This window comes from Cucumis melo, chromosome 12 (genome assembly GCF_025177605.1).
Source record: "Cucumis melo cultivar AY chromosome 12, USDA_Cmelo_AY_1.0, whole genome shotgun sequence".
Lineage (NCBI taxonomy): Eukaryota > Viridiplantae > Streptophyta > Magnoliopsida > Cucurbitales > Cucurbitaceae > Cucumis > Cucumis melo.
The window spans coordinates 9,544,213-9,570,320 of record NC_066868.1 but is presented as its reverse complement, the minus strand read 5'-3'; the positions used below and the strand labels follow the sequence as shown (position 1 = coordinate 9,570,320).

The 26,108-nt window shown below is 37.4% G+C and overlaps 1 protein-coding gene and 1 long non-coding RNA gene across 2 annotated transcripts; one reads left to right on the top strand and one right to left on the bottom strand.

Annotated features, from left to right (window-relative positions):
- Window positions 1-212: 212 nt before the first annotated feature.
- On the top strand, window positions 213-7,964 carry LOC127144214 (uncharacterized). Its single transcript, XM_051079849.1, has 2 exons — window positions 213-602; window positions 7,723-7,964. Exons 1-2 carry the CDS (start codon window positions 336-338, stop codon window positions 7,861-7,863), a joined length of 408 nt encoding a protein of 135 aa, XP_050935806.1. The 5' UTR covers window positions 213-335; the 3' UTR covers window positions 7,864-7,964.
- A 2,465-nt stretch (window positions 7,965-10,429) lies between these two features.
- LOC127144213 (uncharacterized) lies at window positions 10,430-14,396 on the bottom strand. Its single transcript, XR_007815784.1, has 5 exons — window positions 13,809-14,396; window positions 13,342-13,367; window positions 13,125-13,182; window positions 10,992-11,095; window positions 10,430-10,604 (listed from the first exon to the last, which is right to left on the bottom strand). It is a non-coding gene; the product is annotated as an uncharacterized LOC127144213 (long non-coding RNA).
- Between the last annotated feature and the right edge of the window lie 11,712 nt (window positions 14,397-26,108).

Sequence of the window (26,108 nt, the reverse complement as noted above, 5' to 3'; positions counted from 1 at the left end):
TGGGAATAGCCAAATTATTGAAGAAGTTGTATTATTTAATGAGAGAGAAGATAATAATTCTTTTTTCTTTTTTGTGTCATGTCATTGTTAACAACAATGGAAAATCTAAAGCCCTAACAACTCAGATCCCAATATTTTTATAAACAAAAATTTTACACAAAGCGTACGAGGGAAGTTTATCCCATTTTTCCATTCTGTTCCTATTCTCATCCAAATCTTCCCTTACAATAATCCCTAAAAAAACCCTATAAATTCCAATTCTCTCTCTCTCTCTCTTTTCCTCTCTAAAATTCAAACCTCATCTCTTTTATTTTTATTTTCTCTCTCTCAACCCCATGTCTCAAATTCACAAATCCGATCAAGAGAAGGTATTAGAAACCCCAAAGGCACTGGAATACGGTGATCGAAGCACGGAGGAAGGTAGCGGAGAAGCACTTAAGGCAGCGGAGGATGATGAAGGAGAGAGTTGTCGAACACCAACATCACTCCGACATCGAATTCCGATCGCACAAAGCTGCCCGACGACACCAAGAAAGCAGAGAGTTGCGAGAAAGAGGAAAATTTCTGACCAAAGCTTCTTTGAGGCCACCGGAAGAGGAGAGGTAGAATCCTTGTTTGGCTTATTTTATAGGGTTTCTTCTTCTAAAAGAAGGTGTACAAGTGTATAAAACCCTGAAGTGTTTTTGTGTATTTACATATGTATACATATATACACGGTTTAATTACAAGTTTGATCTATAACTTTTCAAGGTCTATCTATTGAACGTTCATATTTGAAATCAATTTTCATATATTCTAAATTTCATTTGGTTCTTTATTCTTAGTTTTTGAAATTTTAGTTCATATACAAAACCTTTCTACTTTTGAATTTCTTAGTTTTATTTTCTACTTTTTAATACATTTTAAAAAATGAATTCACATTCAATTCTTTTACTTAATCAGATTAAAACAATAGTCAGAAATGGAGAAAAAATATGCAAATTTTTTGGAAATCGAAAACAAAAATTAAATAGTTACCAAATAAGGTCTATAGCTTTTACTTAACATACCAATAGTGCGGTGTTTTAAAGAATATGCTTGAATTTGTGTCACACATTCCTTCAGTAATGAAAGTAGTCAATAGATTAAAGCATATGGAGTAGAAACAAGATGGGAAATTTGAAGAGGGTATTGTTTATTAGAAACATAGAGAAGAAATAGATGAAACAGGCAAAACTCAAGTAAAAATTGATCAACCTATAGAATATTTGTTAACTTGGTAAAACAAAAATGTTTTTCTTATTGCTTTTTCTGATATATAAGTTTCATGTAAAGTGAAAACAGGTTATTGAATTGAATGATACTTGAGCAAAACTAAGAGAAGTAGAAGAAGCAAGATTTTTATTAAAAAGAAAAAAAAAAAAACATGTTCGAAAATGGATGGGGAGTGTTGGTGTAGATTTATTTGTTGTTGGAAGTTTTTCCTTGGTTTTACAACCATATGTTAATGGCTTTCTGTCTTCTTTCTAAAGAGAGAGATGGAATATATCATTTACAAACCAAATACCTATAGGAAGAAACAAACAATATTTGTAGTACACATGTGTGTTCATTTTCATAGGATTCTTGTTTTTGTGTATATATATGACAACTTTTCTTACATATATCAAAACAATTAAAGAAACAGTGTACTCTTTTGGGAATTTGTTTTAAATCATAGATTTGTCATAGCAAAATGTTACGATCTACACTATGGTATGTCTAGATAGATAATAGTTTATCGTTGATAGAAAGATTTTGCTATATCTATAAAAATGATTTTGGTTCTTTTTGCTTTAATTGGAAACACATTTTTTTATATAGTTTAAAAACAAATAACAAAAACATATCTTATCTAATTGACATGCAGTTCACGAACCGATACTTGACATATTTAGGTACTTTTATATATTCCTGAAAATCTAATAAATTTTGAGTCATTTTATATTTGGAATTATTAATTTAATACAAAAGAACTAAGAACCCTCTTACCATTTAGTTTTGAAAAATTTGAGCATATTTCTTTTCAAATTATTTTCTCGAGTTTTTTTCTTCTTCCTAACACAAAATAGTTCTAATATTAGTCGGGAAATTGTAAAAAATGAAAAAATTGGTAAAATACTTATACATAATAATAGCAAAATTGTGAGTAAATCACTTTTGGACTTATATTTTACGATGTAAATATTTTGTGATTTTTTTATTATATTTGAAAAGACCGTTAACCCAAATCTGAAAACAAAGCAAGAAATTTGGAGGGGAAAGATCTTTTTAAGCTTAATTTTTGTAAAGTAAAAATAAAAAAAGGCAAATAATTAGTAAAGTTTAAATCTTGCAAATCTAAGTTTATATTGCAATAATTCAAAATTTTTGGTATATATTTTTAGAAATCATAAATTTTATGCCCAACATTTGTTGGTTGATTTTAATTTGAATAATAATTCAATTTGTTTGCAATATATAGGTGGGTCAGATAGGCGTAAAACGTAGTAGAGCATGGTCTATACAGTTATTGCTTAATTTTTCTCTGTAAACTATATATATTATTTTCATATTTCATAATTATAATTCAATGCATTTGGTGGATTGTTAAAATTTGCATCTGGTCCTTAAATATTGGCAATATTACTTGAATATGTGGAGTTGGTTGTTTGGATTTAAAACAAATTAATTTATTGAAAACAAACTAATTTATAGGTTATAAAATTTTTGGTTTAATATTATCTTTTTAGTTTACATGTTTGGATTTATTTATCATTTCGTTTTAGGACTTTTCATTTTTTACTATTACTCTAGAATAATAATTTCTTTTTATCATTAACATTCTAAATTTTAAAATTCTAACTTTCATCAATGATAAATACAAATATACTTTTACTAATAATAGACATTAATGAAAATTTATCGGTAATAGATTTTATATTTTTGTTCATTTTACTATATTTAAAAATCTTCTTTTTAGAATTAAAATAAAATTTAAAATAATATTTTTTAATTTCAAATTTTCATATAAACTTTTTAAATAAGGGTTAGGAAAAGGTTAATTTACATATATAAAACAAAACACCTAAATATTTACGGTTCATATATAACAATAAAAATGCCCATGAAGCTACCATTGTTTTTTCATTAATTCTAAATATACCCTTGTTAGTTTTGAATTTTCTAGGATGAGTATTGAATTCTTATTCATATTCTTCATATTATTACTTCCTTTTCATATTTCTACTTTTTCTTGTTCGCGATTTATTCATTTCTTCTTCTAGAATTTCTTTTTTCTTCGTCATCTTTTATGTTCTTTTTTCTTCTTCTTTTTTCACTACACGATCATATATCAAAATCTAAATAATAAGTTGTTTATCCCTAGATAGATAGAGATAGATCACTATCTATCTCAAATAGATAAGTGATATATATAAAAAATCATTTACCAAGATCTAAACAATCTTGGTACAAGGTCGTATACCAAGAACATTCAGATTTGGTACAAGATTGTGTACCGAAATCATTTAGATTTGGTACAAGATCGTGTACCAAAATTATTTAGATTTGGTACAAGATCGTGTACTTACCAATATCAAAACGATCAGTTGTCTATCCCAGATAGATCGCTATCACTGTCTATTCCAAATAGATATGTGATATATTCAAATGATTGTTTACCAGATATCTGAATGATCGCGTGCCAATATCTAAATGATCTTTTAGACTATATTATACGATTGTTTTAATTAAAAGTTTTTCTGTGCACGTGTGTGGTCGATTAATTGCAAAGTTTTTTTATTATTTCACGTTGTGGACTTGTGTGTGTTTTTTCTTTCTTTGCAAAATTGTTCTACACGGTATAAATGTTTTTTACATTTCGTTCTATTTTTGGAAAAGTAGAGAAATTGTTATGGATAGGAAAAAGAAAAAAGATAACTAAACTAAAAAAGTAATTAGTAAAATAAATAATATATTCTCCTACTTAGTTAATTATTATTGGCTCAATTATTCTTTCCTTGTCCATATTATTGTATTTGCTGTCTGAATTTCCATTAGATTCTCCGTTTTGCATTTGGTACTTAACTTTTCGTTCTCATTTTTATGTAACCATTTATTTTTTAGCTTGTTCTTTTAGGTATCTTATATTTCAGAATTTATAGAGAGATGACCATTTTTTATAATAAAAACTAGCCAATCAATTATTAATAATTTAATGAATGGATTAAATTAAAATTATGACTATATATGTATCAAGTCCAAATGACAGCTCATCATGAGGTATCCCATCTTTGGATGCTTTTGTTTTGCTCCAAATTCACTACTTCTAGCTGACCCATCATCAAGTTTACTATTCATGACATAGCAAATGGTACTTGGATCCTAAAGTCATCATGGAAAAACATTCCTTTCATGTTGGGATAAACATTATGAGAGCATTTGGGGCAAAACGTATAGACTATAATAACTCAATATCTCTTACCAACTTACCTCAGACAAGCAACTATCTAGTATAATAATTCTAAGACTATAATAGTTGGTAAGTTTACCCACTTACCAACTATCTACTTTCAAAGCTCCAACTTCAGTATACAAAGAAATAGAAAAACACTGGAGAGACTTTCTGTGCAGAGGAAGCTCAGACAAGCAGAAAATAAATCTCATGAACTGAGATGTTTGCACTACCCCGAAAGACATGGGAGGCTTGGGAATCACCAAGGTCAAAGACACAAATCAAGCCTTCCTATGTAAATGGTTGTGGAGATATCTTACTGAGTCTCACTCTCTGTGGAAAAGGTGTATCGAAGCCAAATATACAAAAAGATACCAAGAAGATATCCCAGTGGAAGAAAATTGTAACAGTGCTAATGCTCCTTAGTAGGCTATCAAAAAATGGAAGGATTGGTTTCAATCAAAAATCAAATGGACTCTCAATGATGGTTCTTTCTTATCATTTTGGCATAGAAACTAGTGTAATGACATCCCTTTATCTGATTAGACCCCAAGACTCTATGCTTTATCAAACTTACACGATGCTACAGTTAAGGAAGTGTGGGACCAAAAGCTTAATGATTGGAACATCCAGCCAAGAAGACCCATTAATGATAGAGAGTACTAGTTATAGCAGTCTTTGAAAATTAAAGCACTATGTAATCTTTATGCAGTGATAGGGGGCATAGCAAACCATTTTGAAGACCAAATGGAAGTGGCTTATTCACGGTTGCATCAGTGAAATATTTGGCTTTTGAAGAAACCTCAAGTACTAGGGAGGTTACCCATGTCAGTGAGTTCAAAAATCTTTGGAAGTCTTATACTCCTCAAAAGCGTAAATTCTTCATTTTGTTTGTTATTCATCAGAAAGTCAACACTATAGATCTCATCCAGAAAAGGGAATCCAAACATGTGCCTTAGTCCCAGTTGGTATATCTCCTGTAAATCATCAAATGAAAACTTGAATCATCTGTAACGCCCTGAATTTTCGAGGTAAATTTTTTTTATCATTTTATGTAATCTTTCGGAAATTTAAAATTTTGTAAAATGATAAAATAATAATATAATATTAATTATATTATTATTATTAGGTATTATTATCATTATAATTTAATATTAATACTTTTATTATTATTTAATATTAATATTAATATTATTATTTAATATTATTATAATTATTTAATATTAATATTTTATTATAAATTATTATTATTTTTATTTAATATATATATATATATATATATATAATAATATTTTTTTTAAAACCCTAAAGAATCGCGCGCCCCCCTCTCTTTCGAATTCTCCTTCTTCTTCTTCTTCCTTCATCGTCCGCCGCCGCCCGTTTTCTTTTCTTTTTCCTTCCGTTCGCGCACGTCCCCATCTTCTCCGTCTCCATCTCCGTCTCTGTGGTGGTCGTCCGTCTCCGTCTACATCGCCGAAACTTTCCAGCTTCAACGTTCGACCGCCGCGACCCGTCCATTTCTGATCTCCTCTCGGGCTCACGACGCCAGCCACCGGCGTGCGCCCCTCCTTCGGTCGTCCGCCGTGTTCAAGCAGGGCCGGTCGTCGAACGCCTCCAAGCTGCGATTCATCACGGTCGTCGAACGTCGGAGATCCATCGCTCGTGGTTGCTCCGTTTCGTGCTGCAAACCCGACCTGACCCGAGCCGAGCCGAGCAGCTAAGCCGAGCCGAGCCACGAGCCGCGAGCCGAGCCACGAGCCGCGAGCCGAGCGGAGCAGCGATCCGAGCCGAGCCGCGAGCCGCGAGCCGAGCCAAGCAGCGATCCAAGCCGAGCCGAGCCGCGAGCCAACCAACCCAAGCCGCGAGCCGAGCCGAGCAGCGATCCGAGTCGAGCCGCGAGCCGCGAGCCGAGCCGAGCCGAGCCGAGCAGCGATCCAAGCCGAGCCGAGCCACGAGCCGGCCAACCCAAGCCGCGAGCCGAGCCGAGCCGAGCTGATCACCTCCAAGCCAAGCCGAGCTCCTTGTTCACCGAGCCACCTAAGCCATATTTTCCTCCCTCCACTTCGGGTCACGGTGAGTCTTCGGTAAGGATTGTTTTTGATGAATTCCCTAATGTTGCTACATCCGATTCGAGTTTGAATATTGGAATAAGATTTGGTCCTACCTTTCATCCCTTGAAGGTATTAAGGAGTTGACGTTCAAGTTCTCGGGTTCCGCGGCAGGCTTGTTTGGAGATAGCTTTCCTTTGCTTGGGTAAGTCAACGGATGTCGCTTTGGACCATTTAAAATGACTTCTACTAGTGTCATCGATTAAAACCTTCGTGTTTTCATTTAGGTGGATCCGTTGAGCGTGGACTCGATCGAGGGGCATAACCGAGTATCAGGTAAGGGTCTTCCTACTACTGGACCTCGGATCGAGGCTGGAAACGTAGTAATCCACAGGGGATTACACGTTAGTAACTGTACCGAATAAATGTATGTGTGTTTGACTTTTAAGTATTGTTGCTATACTCTTGTCTGATGTAAAGGTAACGCGACTGCTAGTTGTAGCTTGTGTGCTATCGGGTGTAAGGAGTTGCTTGCGGATAGACCCCGATGCTGGATGTTCGGTATAGTGTGGTTATGTTAATGGGCTACGTTGTAGATTGGAATTGTATATCGATGGACCTTAAAGTTTACGGTTAGGTACGTGGTAGTCATTGGTCTGGACATTGATCATGGAGTTTGGTCGGGGAAGGACGGTGAGTCAGATTTTGATTGATTAGTTGACTGGGTCTAGGGGTTATCATAATGGTGTGCGAATTGGAAACGCGTATAGCCACTGAGGGTGTAGTTGTTTAAACCTATACTATCTGACTGGCAAAGCCTATGGCGGAACTGTAATATGAATGTTGTCGGGGTATGACTGTTGTAGACGGTTTAGTATGGACTGAGGGGTAACGGTTAGCTTCATCTATGGGGTAGTGTACCTTACGGATATTTGCATCCTTCGGGAGCACTAGACTGATATGTGCATCCTTCGGGAGCACTAGACTGATATGTGCATTCTTCGGGAGCACTAGACTGATATGTGCATCCCTCGGGATCACTAGACTGATAGGTGTATCCTTCGGGATCACGAGACTGATATGTGCGTTCTACGGAACCACTAGACTGTTATGTAGGGTACCCCTGAATAGGAAGTTAACTGTTGTTCCCTAACGGGCCCAGTAGTGGGTCCCTTACTGGGTATGTTTATACTCACCCTTTTCTCTTCTTTAATTTTTCAGGTAAGGGTACAGCGAGGGGCAAACCGACGAGAGGCAGGAAGGATGCGTGAAGGCCATATGGACGCGTCTGGTTTTCTTTATGCTTCCGCTGATGTATTTTGTGAGAATATTTGGTTTTGTGATTTCGAGTTGATGACCTGAGTATTTTATTTGAAACTTTTGTGACTGTGATTTAAAATAGGACCCGAAACTGTTTTTGTAATATTTCTAACGTTTTTTAATGAATCGTAACCGGTCCGTTATGAATTTTGTGTTTTGTGGTCGAGTCTTAGCACTGAGTAGTGACCTTAGTTTAGTCCGGAAAGTTGGGTCGTTACATCATCTATTCATCCATTGTCCCAAGACTCTTAAAACTATGGCAGTGATGGAATTCAGAAACGGGTATCTCTCTGACGATTTCAAATACCAAAGATCTGTGCAGCATTAAAAACAACAGTACAAAAACATCATCAGTTTTAATGATGTTGTGGCTACTTTACGAACAATATGGACTAAATCGTCATAGACAAAAAATGCCTTGAAAATTCGTGGGAAGACATTTGCTCTCTTACTGGGTGTTGGTCCTCCAAAAGCAAATTATTCAAACAATACAACCATGCCACTATCTCTTTAAACATCACCGCTTTTTGTCCAAACTTTATGTAATTTGGGCACCTCTTTGTAACTTCATTTCTGCAATAAAATTTGTGAAAGGGTGGCTACCCTCTAACTCCCTTTCACTAGTATCTTTTCAAAAAAAAATAAAAAAATTCAATATCTCTTACTATAAGAAATACCATATATTTTTTAGTTTTGAATTAGAGGCAGTCAATATTATTTCAAAACTCTCAATTACTATGATGTTTACTATTTCACTCACAAACTCAAATAATTTATACGTCAAACACATATTATTAAAACCCAAATTAAAATAATCTACGCTCTAAATGCAAACTATTCTAACTTAATTATAGTTAATTTGATTATATAACAACCAATTCCTTACCAAAAGAAAAGAAAAGAAAAGGTAAATTAGTCATAAAAACGAATCACCGGAGGTATCGACACCCAAACACCAACTCATCTGACTATTATAGTTTTGAAAGAAAACTCCACCAATCAAATTGCAAATCATTTTTTTAAGAAACACATTTTTAAAATTTTAACTCAACTAGACCACATGAATTGACCTTAAAAACGCCGAAAATGTTAATTATATTAAGTAGCTCTCTCTCTCAACGGAGGTATCGACACCCAAAAACCCAACATTTTCAATTTAGCTCCAACTTCCACATGTACGCGTCGAGTTTAGTATAATAAAATGATTAAATAATTGAATATTGTCCTCTCTCGTCCGGGTAATTCACTTGTTTTATTCACGAGTGCAGTGTAAAATCTTTCGTTTAAACGGATATGTTATGGTTTTGATGTTAGCACAATATTGGTATCAAATTTAGCATAAAGAGCGAGGTGCATTGTTGTTAGTGCTATTATTCTGGCTACTAATTTTTTTTTTCTCGTGACTTTCTAAGTGTAAGTTTATTTTATGAAAAATAATCCACAAATAAATAAAATATATGTATCTAAAATCATTCATTTTCTTTGGATTCTTCCTTTAATTCATTTAGAACCAAAAGAAAGTGAATGATTGTAGATAAATGTAGAATCTGGAACAATATGATTAAAAGCAATTCAATTATGTTTATAAATATTGGGATTGAAGCATTACGATGTATCCATCAATAAAATTTCATTATAATTATATCAGCTTTGATTAGAGAGCGGTAAATGTGGCCTTAGTTGTTAAGAAAAGATCTTGTGTATTCATACTAATTCAAACTAATCATTTTGTTTTGAAAAAATTAATCAAATGTTTTTGCTCTTCCTATAAAAACCCAACATTTCTTAAAACCCTCTAACTAAAAATTCACTCTTATGTTAGAAATCTTCACATTGTTGTGTCCCCAATTTCAGAAGCAAGATGGTGTTCGAAATTTAAACTCAACGTGAATAAATGTTTGTGGAATAAACTAAATTATATTGCAAACTTCTTCATGGATTATAGTTAAATAAGTAGTTATCGATCATAAAATAATTAATAGTAATAAGGGGTCTTTTAAAAATATAAAAAAGTGGCAAAGTACTTTGATTGATGACAGTTAGAAAGCTTTCATGACAGTTAAATGCGAATTAAAAGCTTTCATGATAGTTTTTTGCAGTCATTGATCCGATAGTCATGGAAAGTATTTTATGACAGTTCTCCAAACTGTCACGAAATGTGGTTTTTCATGACATAGAATAAATGTCACGAATTCAATATCTTATGACATATTATAACTGACATTATTTATTTTCGATGACATTTAATAGTTATCATTGTTATTTTATGATATCAGATAACTGTCATTGTTTATATTTTATGACAGCGAATAATTGTCATTGTTAATATTGTATGACATATATTAAATTTCATTATTTATCTTTTATGACACTTGTTAACTGTCATCATTTCACTTTCCATGATATTAATTAACTGTCAATAAAACTTTTTCGATGACAGTTTTTTTTTTTTAACATTTAAATGTCATAATTTTGTTTTTAGTCACTATTTTTCTTGCACTATTTTTTATTGAATCCTATTTTTCATGTTACCCTTCCATTACACATAGCATTACACAGACCAATACAATCACATATGAAAAGAAACAGTAAACACTTTAATATAAAGAAACATACATTTTATATATCGCTTTAAGTGTTGGTACATATATGGTTTGTTACGAACAAACTATTTAAATAACTACATTTAAACAAGAATTTTTCCTACCAAATCTACAAAAATGCCTATACATCAATGAATGCCGCAAATATGGCTTCGCTGCTCCAATGGATTCTAGCAAAACCTAGTAAGAAAATAAAAGGAACCAAAATTGATTCAACAATAGAGCACACAAGCTCAGCTAAATGAATTACAAAACTTCACACAAAGTCCAAAACAGAACATATTAGAGACAACACATAAATACAAAACGCCTAGAGAAAACACATGCATGATCCATAAACACCTACTATATTATGATTTCTATATTATAATACAAAACGCTTACCTTAACGCATAAATTTCTCTTAGTTCAATACATCAACAAAACTTCATTTGTATGGTGTTTGTATCATACAACACTTCAGTTGTAAAATGAAGCACTATAAAAAACTCTAAATACTTCCAAGAAACTTAATAAAAAGTTTTAAACTACCAGAAAAAGAAAAAAATGTTGAAATAAAATTGATACCTCAGGAGATATAGCATGGTGAATGAGACGTGCATTGCTATGAAGAAAGTTTAAAGACTCTGCTAGTTGAAGCAAACCATGTTTTATTTCCAGTAATCCCATTTCTTGTAAAATGTCAACGAAGAACAAGCCGATGAGAATAAAGAAGCTTTTATGAAAACTACAAGCATCACATGATTAGTGATCCAAACAAAAAAAAATCATAAGTATGACACATATGAGAAGTATATATATGTCATAATTCATTTTTTAAATTAACGAATGAAAAGGCCTATAAACAAAATTTCCCAACAAACTTATCAAAAATACTAAAAATGCTTTCATCTAAAACACTTGCATAAAACATTTACATTTACAAATGACAACCCTACAACCAGGCTAAAAGTTATAGATGCAGTGAATTTATCAAGGTAATTTGAAGAAAACAACCAAGAAACAAGTGAAACCCCACTTAATAAAATCCAAAAATAATAAATCGAGATCGAAAAATGAAAAAAATGAGAAGCAAATGAAGAAAGCAAATGAATACAAACACTAGTTGACTTTTTCTCCTTCAGATTAAATCACCATCGGGTTCAGTTCTATGTTCTTTACCATAATTAGTGCTCGGTCTAATATTCCATTTCCTAATCTTAAAACATTATTAATCAACTTCCAAATAATAGCAACCCAAAACTACTCAAAACAACAGAAACTTTTACCACTTTTTACAACTAATGTTCCAACTTTCTACATCAAAGATCCAAATGTCCCATTACCCCAAGAAGCATTCTATCCAAACCCATGAATCCAAAAACCTAATTAAATTCAACTAAAATGCTAAAACCCAATAACACAAATTTAGGGCAATGTTATACGTCGTAATCATTATAACATACAATAATTTAACACTGATATTCTTAGAGAGAAGCTCAAATGAGCATAACTATTCCATAATTCAAATTCATTCTCGCAAAGTCTAGCTGAAAGAAGATAGAATCATATACATACTGATCATCTCTTATAAGCACATTTACCATTACTATCTTTCATGTCAGAAAACAACATGATCGTCTTAGTATTAGTGAATTTAGAAAATAAAGAGAAATCTGGGAAAAAGCTATCCTACCCCTCAATGAAAAATGATGAGACGCTGACTATGTTTCTAATAGTCAGAACTAAAACTATAACTCTGAAGTCAATCTAACCAAATTATAACTCAAAACATATTTGAACAACTATAACTCTGAAGTCAATCTAACCAAACTAATCAATGTTATTATAAAAGGTTAATTAAACATCGATTGATTGTTTCTTCTATGAGCAAACAAGGATGAAAAGAGAAAGCACATCTCATTAACGAATATTTGAAGACAAATTATGTAAATGAATCAAATTCTATACAAAACTGTTTTAAGTTGTAGACCACCTCAAGAATTGCAGTGAGCCATTTCAGACTTAAAAAAATATGAAGCATGGTTTTAATTTAAGTGTATCATATGCAAGGTTCAAGAGCATACTAGAGTTTCACCCATCGCTTTGTGAACCAGATCCTTCAATATGGCATGAACTTGAAATTAGAGTAAAAATATATATTTAGGAAGAATGATGAGCATCCTTTATATTTGGAAAATTTTGGTTGTTTGCAAGAAGACCACACGAAAGGCCAAAGATTGGGTTAATTTTTCAAAACAATGTTCTGAAAAATAATTTCAAACCAAATGTACCCTAAGAGTATTCCCATGTGAACTTCTACAAAGCCACTAGTTTAAGAAATATATTAAGCAGCTTATTCAATCATCATTCAATATCACCCAACAATACAGAATCAGCTGTACTTCATCCTAAAGTTTAATCCCCTAGAAGTAGAAATACCCATATGCTCTCAAATTAACCTTTTCTGAATGGTTGAGAAAAACAAAGAATCGAATAAACAAGTGCAACTAAATGTGCCCAGAAATCTCAACCGTCTAAACAAGTCCAACGAAATATGCCAATAGAAATCTCAACCATGTTGAACAAACCAGTCCAATTAAGAATGCCTAGCAATCTCAAACTGAGAATGCAACCAGCCTTTAAGCCATACATGAAAATATATCAAACAATGCACACTGCAGTTTTCCAGAAAAAGAAAAAGAAAAAGATTAAGGATACGTTTTGAGATCGAGAGATGAAATATCCTCAAGCGGGGTAGTGCTTTTATCCATTGGTCCTGCAGATAAAATGAAAGTAATGCAATTTTCACTCCAAATGTCAAACATAATCAAATAGCAATTTCAAGGTTGGAATGTTTGAATACAATTCAGCTACTGCAGGGGGATGCATTGTTAAAAATATGAGAGACACAAGAAAAATGTATACAATGTTATACCTTTCAAGTTGGTTCCTGATTTCCTCCTTTTTGTAAACCAATATAGAAAACACCAGCAGAATGAAAGATTAGCTTAATTTACATGTACTTTATCACCATATGGCTGAAATTAAAAGTTCTTCATAATTTCTAACTTCTTCTACATTTTAAGCCAAAAAAGTCAGACTAAACGATAATACAACAATGGGAACATTCAAATTAAAACCATATATTCCTTAGAATAATTAGAAACACATCCAACATGAACAAAAAACTAGCAAAACAGAACCAAACAACACAGATCGAAATAGAAATTCAAGAGAAGACATGAGCAACTTTAGAATTTACATAAAAACAATTAGAGAGAGCATTTGGACATCGAAATGCTCGAACACACAACACAAAAGCCCACATAAAAAAAAAAAAAAAAAAAAGAAACTGCAATCTACGGAAGGGAAACAAATAAACAATACTGAAATTAGCAAAACCTTCACGCAAGGATGGTGCAAGGGCAGAGGAGTGTCCCTCCATCATAGACATATGTATTTCAGAATCGTACTCCATCACAAAGGAACATGGTCCTAAAATCACCATCCCATCGCCCGCGAAGAGCCCATCCCATCAAAACCCACTACCCAATCCCCATTTCCAACACAACAGAGCAGTTGGAGAGCAGCAATTTGGATAAAATAAAAAACCACCATCCAATTTCCTTCGAAAAAACACAAAAACAAAAAGGGGAAAAACAGAGAAAGAAAACGAAAAGTTTATGTATATAGGATTGATGGAGGATTGTGTAAGTGAGTTTTTTAGAGAGAGACAGAGAGAGAAAGAAAGAAAAGGGCGTTGTCTTCTCCTCTCCACACAAAAAAACTAAAAAAAGAGAGAAAAGAGTAACAAAACCAACCAAGACATCCATTCCTCCATTGTTGCTGATGATTTTTTTGAGAGGAAAACCGACGAGGGAGATCTTGAATCGGCAAGGGAGAGAGGTTCAGAAGGAGAAGAGGAAGGATCACGGAATTTGGGATGCTGCAATGTTGTTGTTGTGCCCTAGCAAAGGAAGAAGAAAAGGAAGTAGATGGTGAAGAAGAAACTTTAATTCCCTCTCTCTTCTTTTTCTTTCTTTTTATGTAATTTAAAATAAATACTTATAATTTGAAAATTTATACTTAATGACATTTAAAAACTGTCATATATTCATGACAATTAAAAACTGTCATAAATTCTTCAAATTCGAAAAATTTCGTCTTTTCCCGTAAAAAACGCGCTTTTTGACATTTTATGACAGTTATTATTTTTCTCCAATTTGGGATGGAACCAAATATCATAGTAGGTGATTTTTCTTATAGTGAGTATTTACACTTTATAAAACAATTCTGAAAATGGAAAAAGCCTAGAGGCCCACCGTGTGAAATACCAAAAATGCCCCGTCAACAATGCGCGTAATATATTTAGTAACCCGATTTGGTACACAATCGTTTAGATTTGACTATTATTTGGTACACGATCGTTTAGATTTGTTTGTTCAATTCTATCGTTTAATTTGGTTACACGATCGTTTAATTAATTGGGTTACACGATCGTTTAGATTTGGCTACACGATCCTTTAGATTTGGCTACACGATCCTTTAGATTTGGCTATACAATCGTTTAGATTTGGCTACACGATCCTTTAGATTTGGGGTCGTTTAAATTTGGAACCCCAAATCTAAACATTTTTTTCTCAAAACTTGCTATACGATCGTTTAGATTTGGCTACACGATCATTTAGATTTGAGCTTCCAAATCTAAACGATTTTATTTTCAAAATTTGGTATACGATCGTTAAACCATTTTTTTTTTCAAAATTCGGTATAAACAATTTTTTTCTATATTCTTTATACATAATCTTTTAGTTTTGGTTACCCTAATTTAAATGCCTAACCAATTTTTTTCAAGATTCTTTATACACCATTCTTTAGATTTGGTTATCTAATCTAAAAAAAGAAAAGAAGAAAGACGATATGATGCATGTAGTGAATGAAAAAAAAAAGGAAAAAGAAGAAAAAAGAAAAAAGACATACACGCACCTAAAAAAAGAGAGGGAAACAAGAAAGACGATAGAAGGAAATAGATTTCGTTACCCAAATCTAAAAAAAAAAAGAAAAAGAAAGAAGGATGAAAGAAATCGTAGGTAAAAAAGAATAGTACAAAGGAAGACGATAAAAAAATGGCAGAGAGGAGAAAAAGATGGAAGGACAAACCTAAAATATTTAAAAAATGGCTAACTTTATGGGCTTTGTTACACGGGCCGTAAATATTTCAGTAGTTTGTTTTATTTAGAAAAGTTTCCTTAGTAATAAAGAGAAGGGAAAGAGGAACCACATGAAAAAATATACCGACACACATCAAACTTGGGAAGTAAAATCAAATTCCAGGCTTTTGATAAATCAAATTCTACTGTGATGAAAATTGCAAGGAAGTAAAATCTCTCACACACAGACTATTCATTTATAATACCATAATCCAATAACTTAGAATAAATTATAAAATAAATTATTATTTTTTTAAAAACATTGTTGTGAAATATAGGCACACTCGGAATATGAAAACTGAGAAAATATAATAATAAAATAATAAAATATAACATATAAATAAATTAATTAATTAAGAAAATTAGGAAAATCTAAACAATTTCCACTTCTCCACTTTCTCTAATTTCTTTGAAATTTTCCCTCATATTAGTGCTTATTACAATTCCACAAAATGTCACTATTTATAAGCAATTTGGCAAATAGAATGTGACATTACATGACCACTAAGAGCTCATGTTTGCTTGACATATGGTGGACATTAAGGGGCTGATTTGGGTGGGTATTAAAGGGGATTGGAGTGGGTTAAACCCCACTAGTTGTATGGGGCCCATGTTATGGAAACCCTAGTTCACCCAGTTTACCCATAATTCCCCATAATCCCCCAAACAAACTCTCCTACTCATAATCCCTTGTAACACCTCATTTACTCATACAAACTCCTTCCCATAATCCCTCAAACTTCTTCCCATAAAAAGTAAAAATTTGAAAAGCCTTTAATTCATCATTCTTTTTTTTTTCTTTTTTTTTTCCAATTAAATTAATCTATAATAAGGGAGTTTTGTTGCAAAAAGGAATAAATTCAAATTACATTCTGTTTTAATATATTGTTCTTTTAGTTCAACTTCAAAAATTGTGGGATATGAAAGAAACCGTTCAAGATATTTCGATATTGAATTATGTTTAATTAAGTAGTCTATTTTCTTTAATTGAATTATTCCATTGAGTTTAAACCTAAACCTAAAATCAACATACCAATCTTTGAATTCCTATCAATCTTATCCAAATATTTTAATTTTAGCTAATAAAGATCTTGTTTTCTAACTAAATTATAGAAAATTACCTTGGATTTTATTGTTTTTATTTTATTTTATAAAACTTAGTACTTATTGTATTTTATTTCAAAAATATTATTACATTAATACTCATTAAACTTTTTTAAAGGTTAAAAATACTTATCGCTAGTATATGGTAAAAAGGGAAAAAAGTTTAGATGTAATGTGGATTTTTGTACTCATTTTTTGTTCACTGACATGTGACAAAATTAGATACAACAATACTTAGAACAAAAGCAATTAGACCTGGACACTTTTTAGTCATTTTTAGGAAAATATCTTAGCCATAAATTAAAGAAGATGAGCAACGTGGAAATGCTTATTTGAGATGTCTTTTGCATTGCTTTATTACCAAAGTTACAGATAGTACCAATGTATGCTTGAACTAGTATGCTGATGTAAGCATTAAGTCGAGATAGGTCAAAATTTAATGGAGTAAGAATCTTATGTAAGCAAATTTAATAATAGCAGCTTGTGTTTACATGTTTTCCATTACATGTGTACGCAAATATATATATATATATATATTGCTAATGACAAATATATGTGCATGAAAAGACAAGATCGCAGCTTAAATTATTGATATGAACGTTCAACTTAGGAAGCTTCTCTAATTCGATGAGCAATATATACGCATGAAAAAAACATGAAACATCACGATGGTTGCTAAATTTATTGAACGAATACCATAAGTAAGATTATTTAATAAAATAAAATTTTAAAATTTGTGTATTGGATCTACATTATATATTTTAGAAAAAAAAATATTATAACACTACTATCATAATCCCGCCTCCAAATGCATACTATCATAACACTATTATCATGATCATTCCTTCAAACGCATAATATCATAACACTAGTGCTATTATAATACTAGGATTATCATAACACTGATTCTACCATAAATCACTCCTTCCCCCAAATGCCGTCTAAGATACTATGTTTGCTTGACACATGGTGGACACTAATGGATAATGGGCATTTATATTTTATATTAATATTTATAATACTCCCCCTAATTAGATGCCCATTACATATATGAAATATAATTCGTTAAAACCTTAATTGGGAAAAACCCAATGGAAAAAAATCCTAGTGAAGGAAAAAAGGTACATATTTCATATATACTTGTAAAAATAAAATTTACTCCCCCTTATGTGGTAACACCACTTGTGTCACACCTCGTTCCAGGTTTTCCTCTCTAACCTAGATCGTGCCATGAAAACACTTTTGAAACAACTTTTTCCAACTTAAACTTCTATGGAACACATATTAAGTTCTACAAAAATTCTACAGAAATTTTGACAGCATCTCCCTAAAATATGGGTTAGCCAAACTTGGAAAGAGATGTAAATTACAATTCTATATATAAAATTTTCAAACTCAAAATCACATTGAATGTACCTCACCACACTCATCCAAACTAGTCTAGAATCTCAATCAGAGTTTATATCCAAACAAGAAATTTAGTTACAAAGGATTACAATCCATTGATAAAACTCTCAAACACATATTTATAACATGACCCACGCTACTTCTAACTACCCTATGAAGTAATACAAAACTTAGGTATATACATAAAATGAAAATTATACAAAGGTTGTGGGGGAGCTCAACCAAAGCTTAGTTTTCTACCGCTACCTTAGAGGAGGGGGGAGAAAAACATCGAAAACAGGAGCTAAAACTCAATGAGAGGTAAGTTTTCAGAAGTATAAAGCTCATAAAACATGCTAAAAACGTGTAAATTATACGCATCAACAATGAGATAATAATTAACACACTATCATCACATATTACTATAACTCACAAGTAATGCCAACAAACCTATTGTAACGACCCAACTCCTTATACTGAATCGAAGTCATTACTAAATATAGAACAAGTGGTTTAAGTCATAAAATTTATTAAAAACGCATAAGGTTTGAGAAATTTTATTTATGAAAATTTAAACAAGGTAGTTATGCAAAAAGGTGTAATGCGTTCTAAAGTCCTACTCGGGCCCTATCTACATAAAAAGATGATAAGTAATGAAAAGTACTCAAACTCAAATACGATAGTCTGAAATAAAGATAAGCGGAAGCAGTAGTCCTTATGGCCCTCCACGGTCACTTCGGGTCGCTCGCCAGCTTGCCCTTACCCTTGCCTCGTCCTCTACCTGAAAACATAAAATGAAGAGAGTGAGTATAAAATACTCAGTAAGGGACCCACTACTAGTCCCACTAGGTGCCTGTTAACTTCCTGTCAGAGTCCTGTAACTGGTACCCAATTCCTGGCACGTTCCCGAACACGTGCAACATGCGCTCCCGCAGGAACGTAATTCTGGTCTTCGGTGCCCCGGGGGACACCTAGGACAGTCGGGATGCGAGGACCCCGTCGAGTCACTCGAGTCATATCTATATCCATGCTAGACTGGTGTCCCGTCGGACCACGCAGTCCTCAATAGGTGGTGATCCCGAAGGACACCCATGCAGGTACGACTCTAACAGATTAAGCTAACAGGTACCCTAATTGCAGTATACATACACATGGCATCAGCATATAACATATCACATAAATCATCTCTACCCTCTCCGTCTCGACATTCGTCGTATAGCCACAACAGCTCTCGCCACACATAACAGGCTATAGTATAACCATATCGTCATTTGCATCATACTAACATTTATTTCAGGCATCGCACTGTCTAATCCTCAACATGAAAAATTGGAGCATACATGGTCTCATACTACTACACGTGAAGCTAGTAGTAGAATCTCTTACCTGGAGATTTACTTGACGAGTTCTGAAAGTGGAAAAAGGTGTGCTTTCCAAGCAGCAGGGCCCTAAAAGATTAGAGACAACAGTTAAGCCTAACCTTCAAGGAACAGAGACCCAAGAGTCGTTTGAGGCAACTTACCCCGAAATCAAGGTTGCGTTAGCCCCCTTTAAGTCGAGAAATGATCCTACGCTCCAACACCAATTTGTCCGACCGGCCCCCTTTCAGAAAGATAATTTAATTCAACCAATGAATTATTTAAAAAAGAAAACTAAAATTCCTCTTCGTTGGGTATACCAAATCCCAATTACTTTCCAAAACTTATCAAGGAACGTGGGGAACGGCCAAAATCTGTGTGGCTCCAAAGGTAGGGATCGGCTCGGCTTTGTTTGGCTGGAAGAGTAAGGATCGGCTCGGCTCAGCAGCAGGCGCGGCTCGGCTCGGCAGCAGGCGCGGCTCGGTTCGGCTCGGCGCAGGAGCTGCACGCGTGCGGCTCGGCTTGATGGGCTGGAGGCGGCGCGGCTGTACGCAGAGAGGGCTGGCCGACGCGGGTTCGGCTTCGGCTTCGGGCGCGCGGATGTGGAGCGGCTCCGGGTTCGGGTTTGTCGGCTGGAGGCACGCGCGGCGGATCGGCTTCGAGTGGCGGCTGCGGGAGACGGCTGTGCGCGGATGCCCGACGTGCGCGGATCTAAGCGGCTCCCTTCGGCTTGATCGGAGCGGCGCGACGCGGCTCGGCTGTCCTCCTCAGATCGAAGCGGCGCGGCGAGTTCCGATTTCGGCTGGCTCGACGAGTTCCGGCTTCGGCTTGCAGACGTGCGGCTGATCGGCTTCGGCTGTCTCGGCGAGTTCCGGCTTCGGCTTGCAGACGCGGCGCGGCTGGGAGGGTGGTTCGGCTCTACTACGGCCGGCTCCGACGTTTGTGTTTGAAGCTGGCGGCGGCGCGGAGAGTGGCGGCGGCTAGGGTTTTTCTTCTTTGGGGAGATGAGGAGTCTCACGTCTCCCAATGCCTCCTTTTTAAAAGAATTTTAAAAATAATAAAAGAAATCCATAAACCCTCTTTTCTCTCTCTTCAATTACCCTCTTTTCTCTCTCTTCAATTAAACCACCCTTGACCCTTTCCAAGGCAAATAATTAATTTGCTAATCCATTAATTAGATTATTTCACCCCTAACTTCAATAATTAAAAAAAAAACCCAACTTTAGTTTAATAAGGCTTCCCCAATTATTTCCAACAAAAATAAAAGTAAAAAAATACTTATTATCTTAAACAAAATAAGGATTCCCAGCCTTAATTACTCAAGAAAAATCAAAATGGTAAGGTTCTTCCAATAAGTTTAAAATTTCCATAACCACACTTAATATCAATGACAATGGACAAAACCAAAAAGAAATATCGAATTGTTGGGCGTTACAATCTTCCCTCCTAAAAATCCTCGAAAGTTCTAATCCTCGAACAGCTCGGGGTACTGGGCTTTCATGTCCTCTTCTTTCTCCCACGTGGCCTCTTCCACTCCATGGTTCTGCCAAAGGATTTTGACCAGTGGAATTTCTCGACTGCGAAGCTTCTTGACCTCCCTTGCCAAGACCTCGACAGGCTGCTCCTCGTAGCTCAAGTTCTCGCTAAACTGTAGTGGCTCGAAGTCCACCACATGTGTTGGGTCTGCGACATATTTCCTCAGCATGGAGATATGAAATACGTCGTGCACTGCAGCAAAAGATGGGGGTAGCGCCAAGCGATAAGCCACGGGGCCAATCCGCTCCAGTATCTCGAACGGCCCTACGAAGCGTGGACTCAGCTTCCCCTTCTTTGCGAACCTCAGAACACCCTTCATGGGTGCAACCTTCAGAAAGACCATATCTCCCACGTCAAACTCGAGGTCCTTACGTCGTACATCAGCATAACTCTTCTGTCTGCTCTGTGCTGTCAGCATACGAGCTCGGATCTTCTGTATGGCTGCGTTGGTAGTCTGCACTAACTCGGGGCCTAGCATCCTCTGCTCTCCAACCTCGCCCCAGCAGACAGGGGATCTACAGCACTTGCCATACAGAGCCTCGAACGGTGCCATACCGATAGTAGCCTGATAGCTGTTATTATAGGCAAACTCCATCAGATGCAGATGGGAGTCCCAACTTCCTGAAAACTCTAACACGCAGGCCCGCAGCATATCTTCCAAAATCTGGTTCAATCTCTCTGTCTGACCATCAGTCTGAGGGTGGAATGCCGTGCTGAAGTCCAGCCTCGTACCTAATGCAAGTTGAAGTCCTTTCCAGAACTTCGATGTGAAACGAGCGTCTCTGTCTGAAATGATGGATACGGGTACTCCATGTAGTCTCACAATCTCTGTCATATATAACTGCCCCCACTTACTGGCAGTGTAAGTGGATTTCCCTGGCACGAAATGGGCCGACTTCGTGAGTCTGTCGACCACAACCCAGATCACCGTGTAGCCCTTTAGGGTCTTGGGCAGGCCCGTAATAAAATCCATCGACACACTCTCCCACTTCCACCCTGGCACACTCAAGGGTTGCACCAACCCTGCTGGATGCTGCCTAGGTGCCTTCACCTGCTGGCACACCAAGCACCTACTGACAAAGTCTGCCACTTCCCTCTTCATGCCCCTCCACCAATAGACACTCCTTAAGTCCTGGTACATCTTCGTACTCCCAGGGTGCATGGTAAACGGGGAACTTTGAGCCTCAGTCAAAAGCTCCGTCTTAACTGCGCTATCTTCCGGCACACACAGGCGTCCCTCAAACATAAGGCCATCGTCAGAGGATATGGAGAAGTCTTCACCTTGCCCTGTCTCCACCATACGACGCTTCTCGGCCAAGTAAGGATCATTCAACTGAGCAGCGATGATCTTTTGCCTCAAGGTTGGCTGAACTGACAACTGAGCCAACTGTGCGGTAACCTCACCTACTGAGACTGCAATCTCGGCTCTCTCAAAATCCCTGAGTAAGGGGGTCTGCTTGGTGATTAGCGCTGCTGAATGTGCAACCTTCCTACTCAGCGCGTCAGCCACTACATTTGCTTTACCTGGGTGGTATAGGATCTCGCAGTCGTAGTCTTTCACCAACTCGAGCCACCTCCTCTGCCTCATGTTCAACTCCTTCTGAGTGAAGAAGTACTTCAGGCTCTTATGGTCGGTGTAAATCTGAATCTTCTCACCGTACAGATAGTGCCTCCATATCTTCAGTGCAAAGACTACAGCTGCCAACTCCAAGTCGTGGGTAGGGTAGTTCTGCTCATGAATCTTCAACTGGCGGGAGGCATAAGCAACTACCTTACCTTGCTGCATCAGGACACAGCCCAGTCCCTTCTTGAAGGCATCACTATAGATCACAAAGTTTCCCGAACCATCGGGCACTGTCAGGACTGGTGCAGTCACTAGCTTCTGTTTGAGCTCCTGGAAGCTCCTCTCGCATGCTGGGCTCCAGACAAAAGGGGTTCCCTTCCTGGTCAACTGGGTCAACGGGCTGGCTATACGTGAGAAGTCTTCCACGAACCTCCTGTAGTAACCTGCCAAGCCCAGAAACCTTCGAATTTCACTAACCGTGGACGGTCGAGGCCAGTTGGTCACCGCTTCAATCTTTGCGGGATCTACTGAAACTCCCTCACTGGAAACCACGTGGCCAAGAAACGTTACCTTCCTTAACCAGAATTCACACTTGGAGAACTTGGCATACAACTTGTTGGCTCGAAGAGTCTCCAAAACCTGGTGTAAGTGCTCCTCGTGCTCAGCCTCAGTTTTTGAGTAAATCAGGATGTCATCAATGAAGACTATGACGAACGAGTCTAGAAAGTCCTTAAACACCCTGTTCATCAAATCCATGAACACTGCAGGAGCGTTAGTCAAGCCGAAAGACATCACAACGAATTCGTAATCTTCGTACCTCGAACGAAAGGCCGTCTTGGGAATGTCACCGTCCCTAATCCTCAACTGGTGATAGCCTAATCGCAGGTCGATCTTGGAAAAGACAGTGGCTCCCTGCAACTGATCGAACAGGTCATCAATCCTGGGCAAGGGGTAGCGGTTTTTGACTGTCACCTTGTTCAACTCTCGGTAGTCAATACAAAGGCGCATCGACCCATCCTTCTTCTTCACGAACAATACTGGGGCTCCCCAAGGCGACACACTGGGCCGGATGAAGCCTTTGTCCAGCAACTCCTGTAACTGGACCTTCAACTCCTTTAGCTCGGCTGGAGCCATTCTGTAAGGGGCCCTCGAGATAGGGGCAGTGCCCGGCTCTAACTCGATGGCGAAGTCTACCTCTCTTGGAGGCGGAAGTCCTGGGAGTTCGTCTGGGAAAACGTCGGGGTACTCTCTCACCACTGGTTCGGAAGATAGGGAAACTTCTGGCTCTCTAATATCCACTACGCTTGCCAAGATGCCCCAAGTACCCTGGCTGAGTAGTTTACTAGCCTTCATGGCTGAGTTGACCTTGGGTATACATACCATGCCTGCCCCCCTGAATTTGAAACTAGCCCCGGAGGGAGGGTTAAAGACAACTTCCTTGCCAAAACAGTCTATATTTGCATGGTTGGCGGACAGCCAATCCATGCCTAGTATCACGTCAAAATCCTGCATGTCTAACACTAGCAAGGTCACGTCTAACATACGATTCGCTATCTCTACCCGACATGCCTTTATTTGTTCTTTGGACAACAGAACCTCCCCAGATGGAGTAGAAACCGACAAAACACTACCCAAAGGTTCTACCTCCAAACCCACATGCTGAACGAAAACGGAGGATATAAACGAGTGGGATGACCCAGAGTCAAATAGCACAAAAGCATAATGCCCCAAAATTGGGAGCGTACCTGTCACCACTGTGCCAGCTCGCTCGGCCTCCTGCCGGGTAGTGGCGTAAACTCTCCCCTGCTGGGACGCCGAAGGCTGGGGCGGTGTCGTCTCAAAGGGTTTCCGGGGACACACATCAGCAGTGTGCCCCGGCTGTCTGCATCTGAAGCAGACTCCACTTCCAGCCAAGCAACGACCTCCGTGGACTCTCCCACAGGTAGTACAAGCGGGTAGCTCTCTCAGAGTCCTCCCGGCTGCTGCAAGCTCCCGTCGGTGTCTCTGAAAGACACCTCCTGACCTCGGTGTTCGCTGCGGTACTACGTTAGGCTGCGTCTCCACCTTTCTCTTCTGCCCCAAGGCTGACCCTCTGCCGGCAGCCTTAGACGAATCGGCTCTCTCAGGCAGGCTCAAATCCAGTGCTATACGTAGTGCATCAGCATGCGTGGCTGGGCGGAGAGCTCTGACAATGCCCTGAAGGTCTAGCCTGAGTCCTCTAACGAATTTCTCCGTCCTGGCAGCCTCATCCCTTACCATATCGGGAGCAAAGCGGGACAGCATATCGAACTCGGCGTCGTACTGCTCCACCGTCATGTCGCCTTGCTCCAAGTTTAGGAACTCTTGCAGCTTGGCGTGCTTCCCATTGGCAGAGAAGAACTTAGCATAGAAGTTCTCCTTGAACTGCTCCCAAGTTATCTTGCTGACATCGCCCCCCAGCATTCTCTCAGCGGTCTCCCACCAGGCGGTGCCCCTGTCCTCCAAGAAGAAGACTGCACACTGCACCTTCTGGTCTTCTGGGCACTTCATGTACCGGAAAATAGTCTCTATGGACGTCAACCACATTTGGGCCTTTGTGGGGTTGTCCATGGATCCGTCAAAGGTCTTAGGATTATACTTCCTAAAGTCCCGTAAGTGTTTCGCCTCGGCCGACAGTTGAACTGGTACTGGTTGAGCTTCCTCAGGGGCTGGAGGAGCGACGGCCTGGGCCTGAACAGGGGCGGCCTGGTTCTGCTGGGCGGCAAGGAAAGGCGCCAAAGCAGCTTGCAGCATGTCCTGATAACGCTGCTCCATCGCGGCGAGATCCGCCTGGGTGACCGGTGCGTTAGGGTCGACTGCCGGTGCAGCAGGTGGCGCCTCCGGCTGGCCACGACCGGCTCCTCTGCCTCCCCTACCACCTCCTCGGCGTGCACCTCTACGTGGCGGCATTCTCCCTAGAATTCACCAACAAAACTTTTCACCACAAGAACTTAACACCCTATCTCTAAGTCTAGACTATTCAGGCAAAATTGTAATCTTAACATTAGCAAGGCTTTAGACATACCTGGCGAGTGCCGAAGGACCGTATAGCCATAGGGTGAAGTAAAACCAAAACAAAAATGACTTACATCGTAGGTCGGTCTACAGAACCTAAAACACTGTGCTCTGATACCAACTGTAACGACCCAACTCCTTATACTGAATCGAAGTCATTACTAAATATAGAACAAGTGGTTTAAGTCATAAAATTTATTAAAAACGCATAAGGTTTGAGAAATTTTATTTATGAAAATTTAAACAAGGTAGTTATGCAAAAAGGTGTAATGCGTTCTAAAGTCCTACTCGGGCCCTATCTACATAAAAAGATGATAAGTAATGAAAAGTACTCAAACTCAAATACGATAGTCTGAAATAAAGATAAGCGGAAGCAGTAGTCCCTATGGCCCTCCACGGTCACTTCGGGTCGCTCGCCAGCTTGCCCTTACCCTTGCCTCGTCCTCTACCTGAAAACATAAAATGAAGAGAGTGAGTATAAAATACTCAGTAAGGGACCCACTACTAGTCC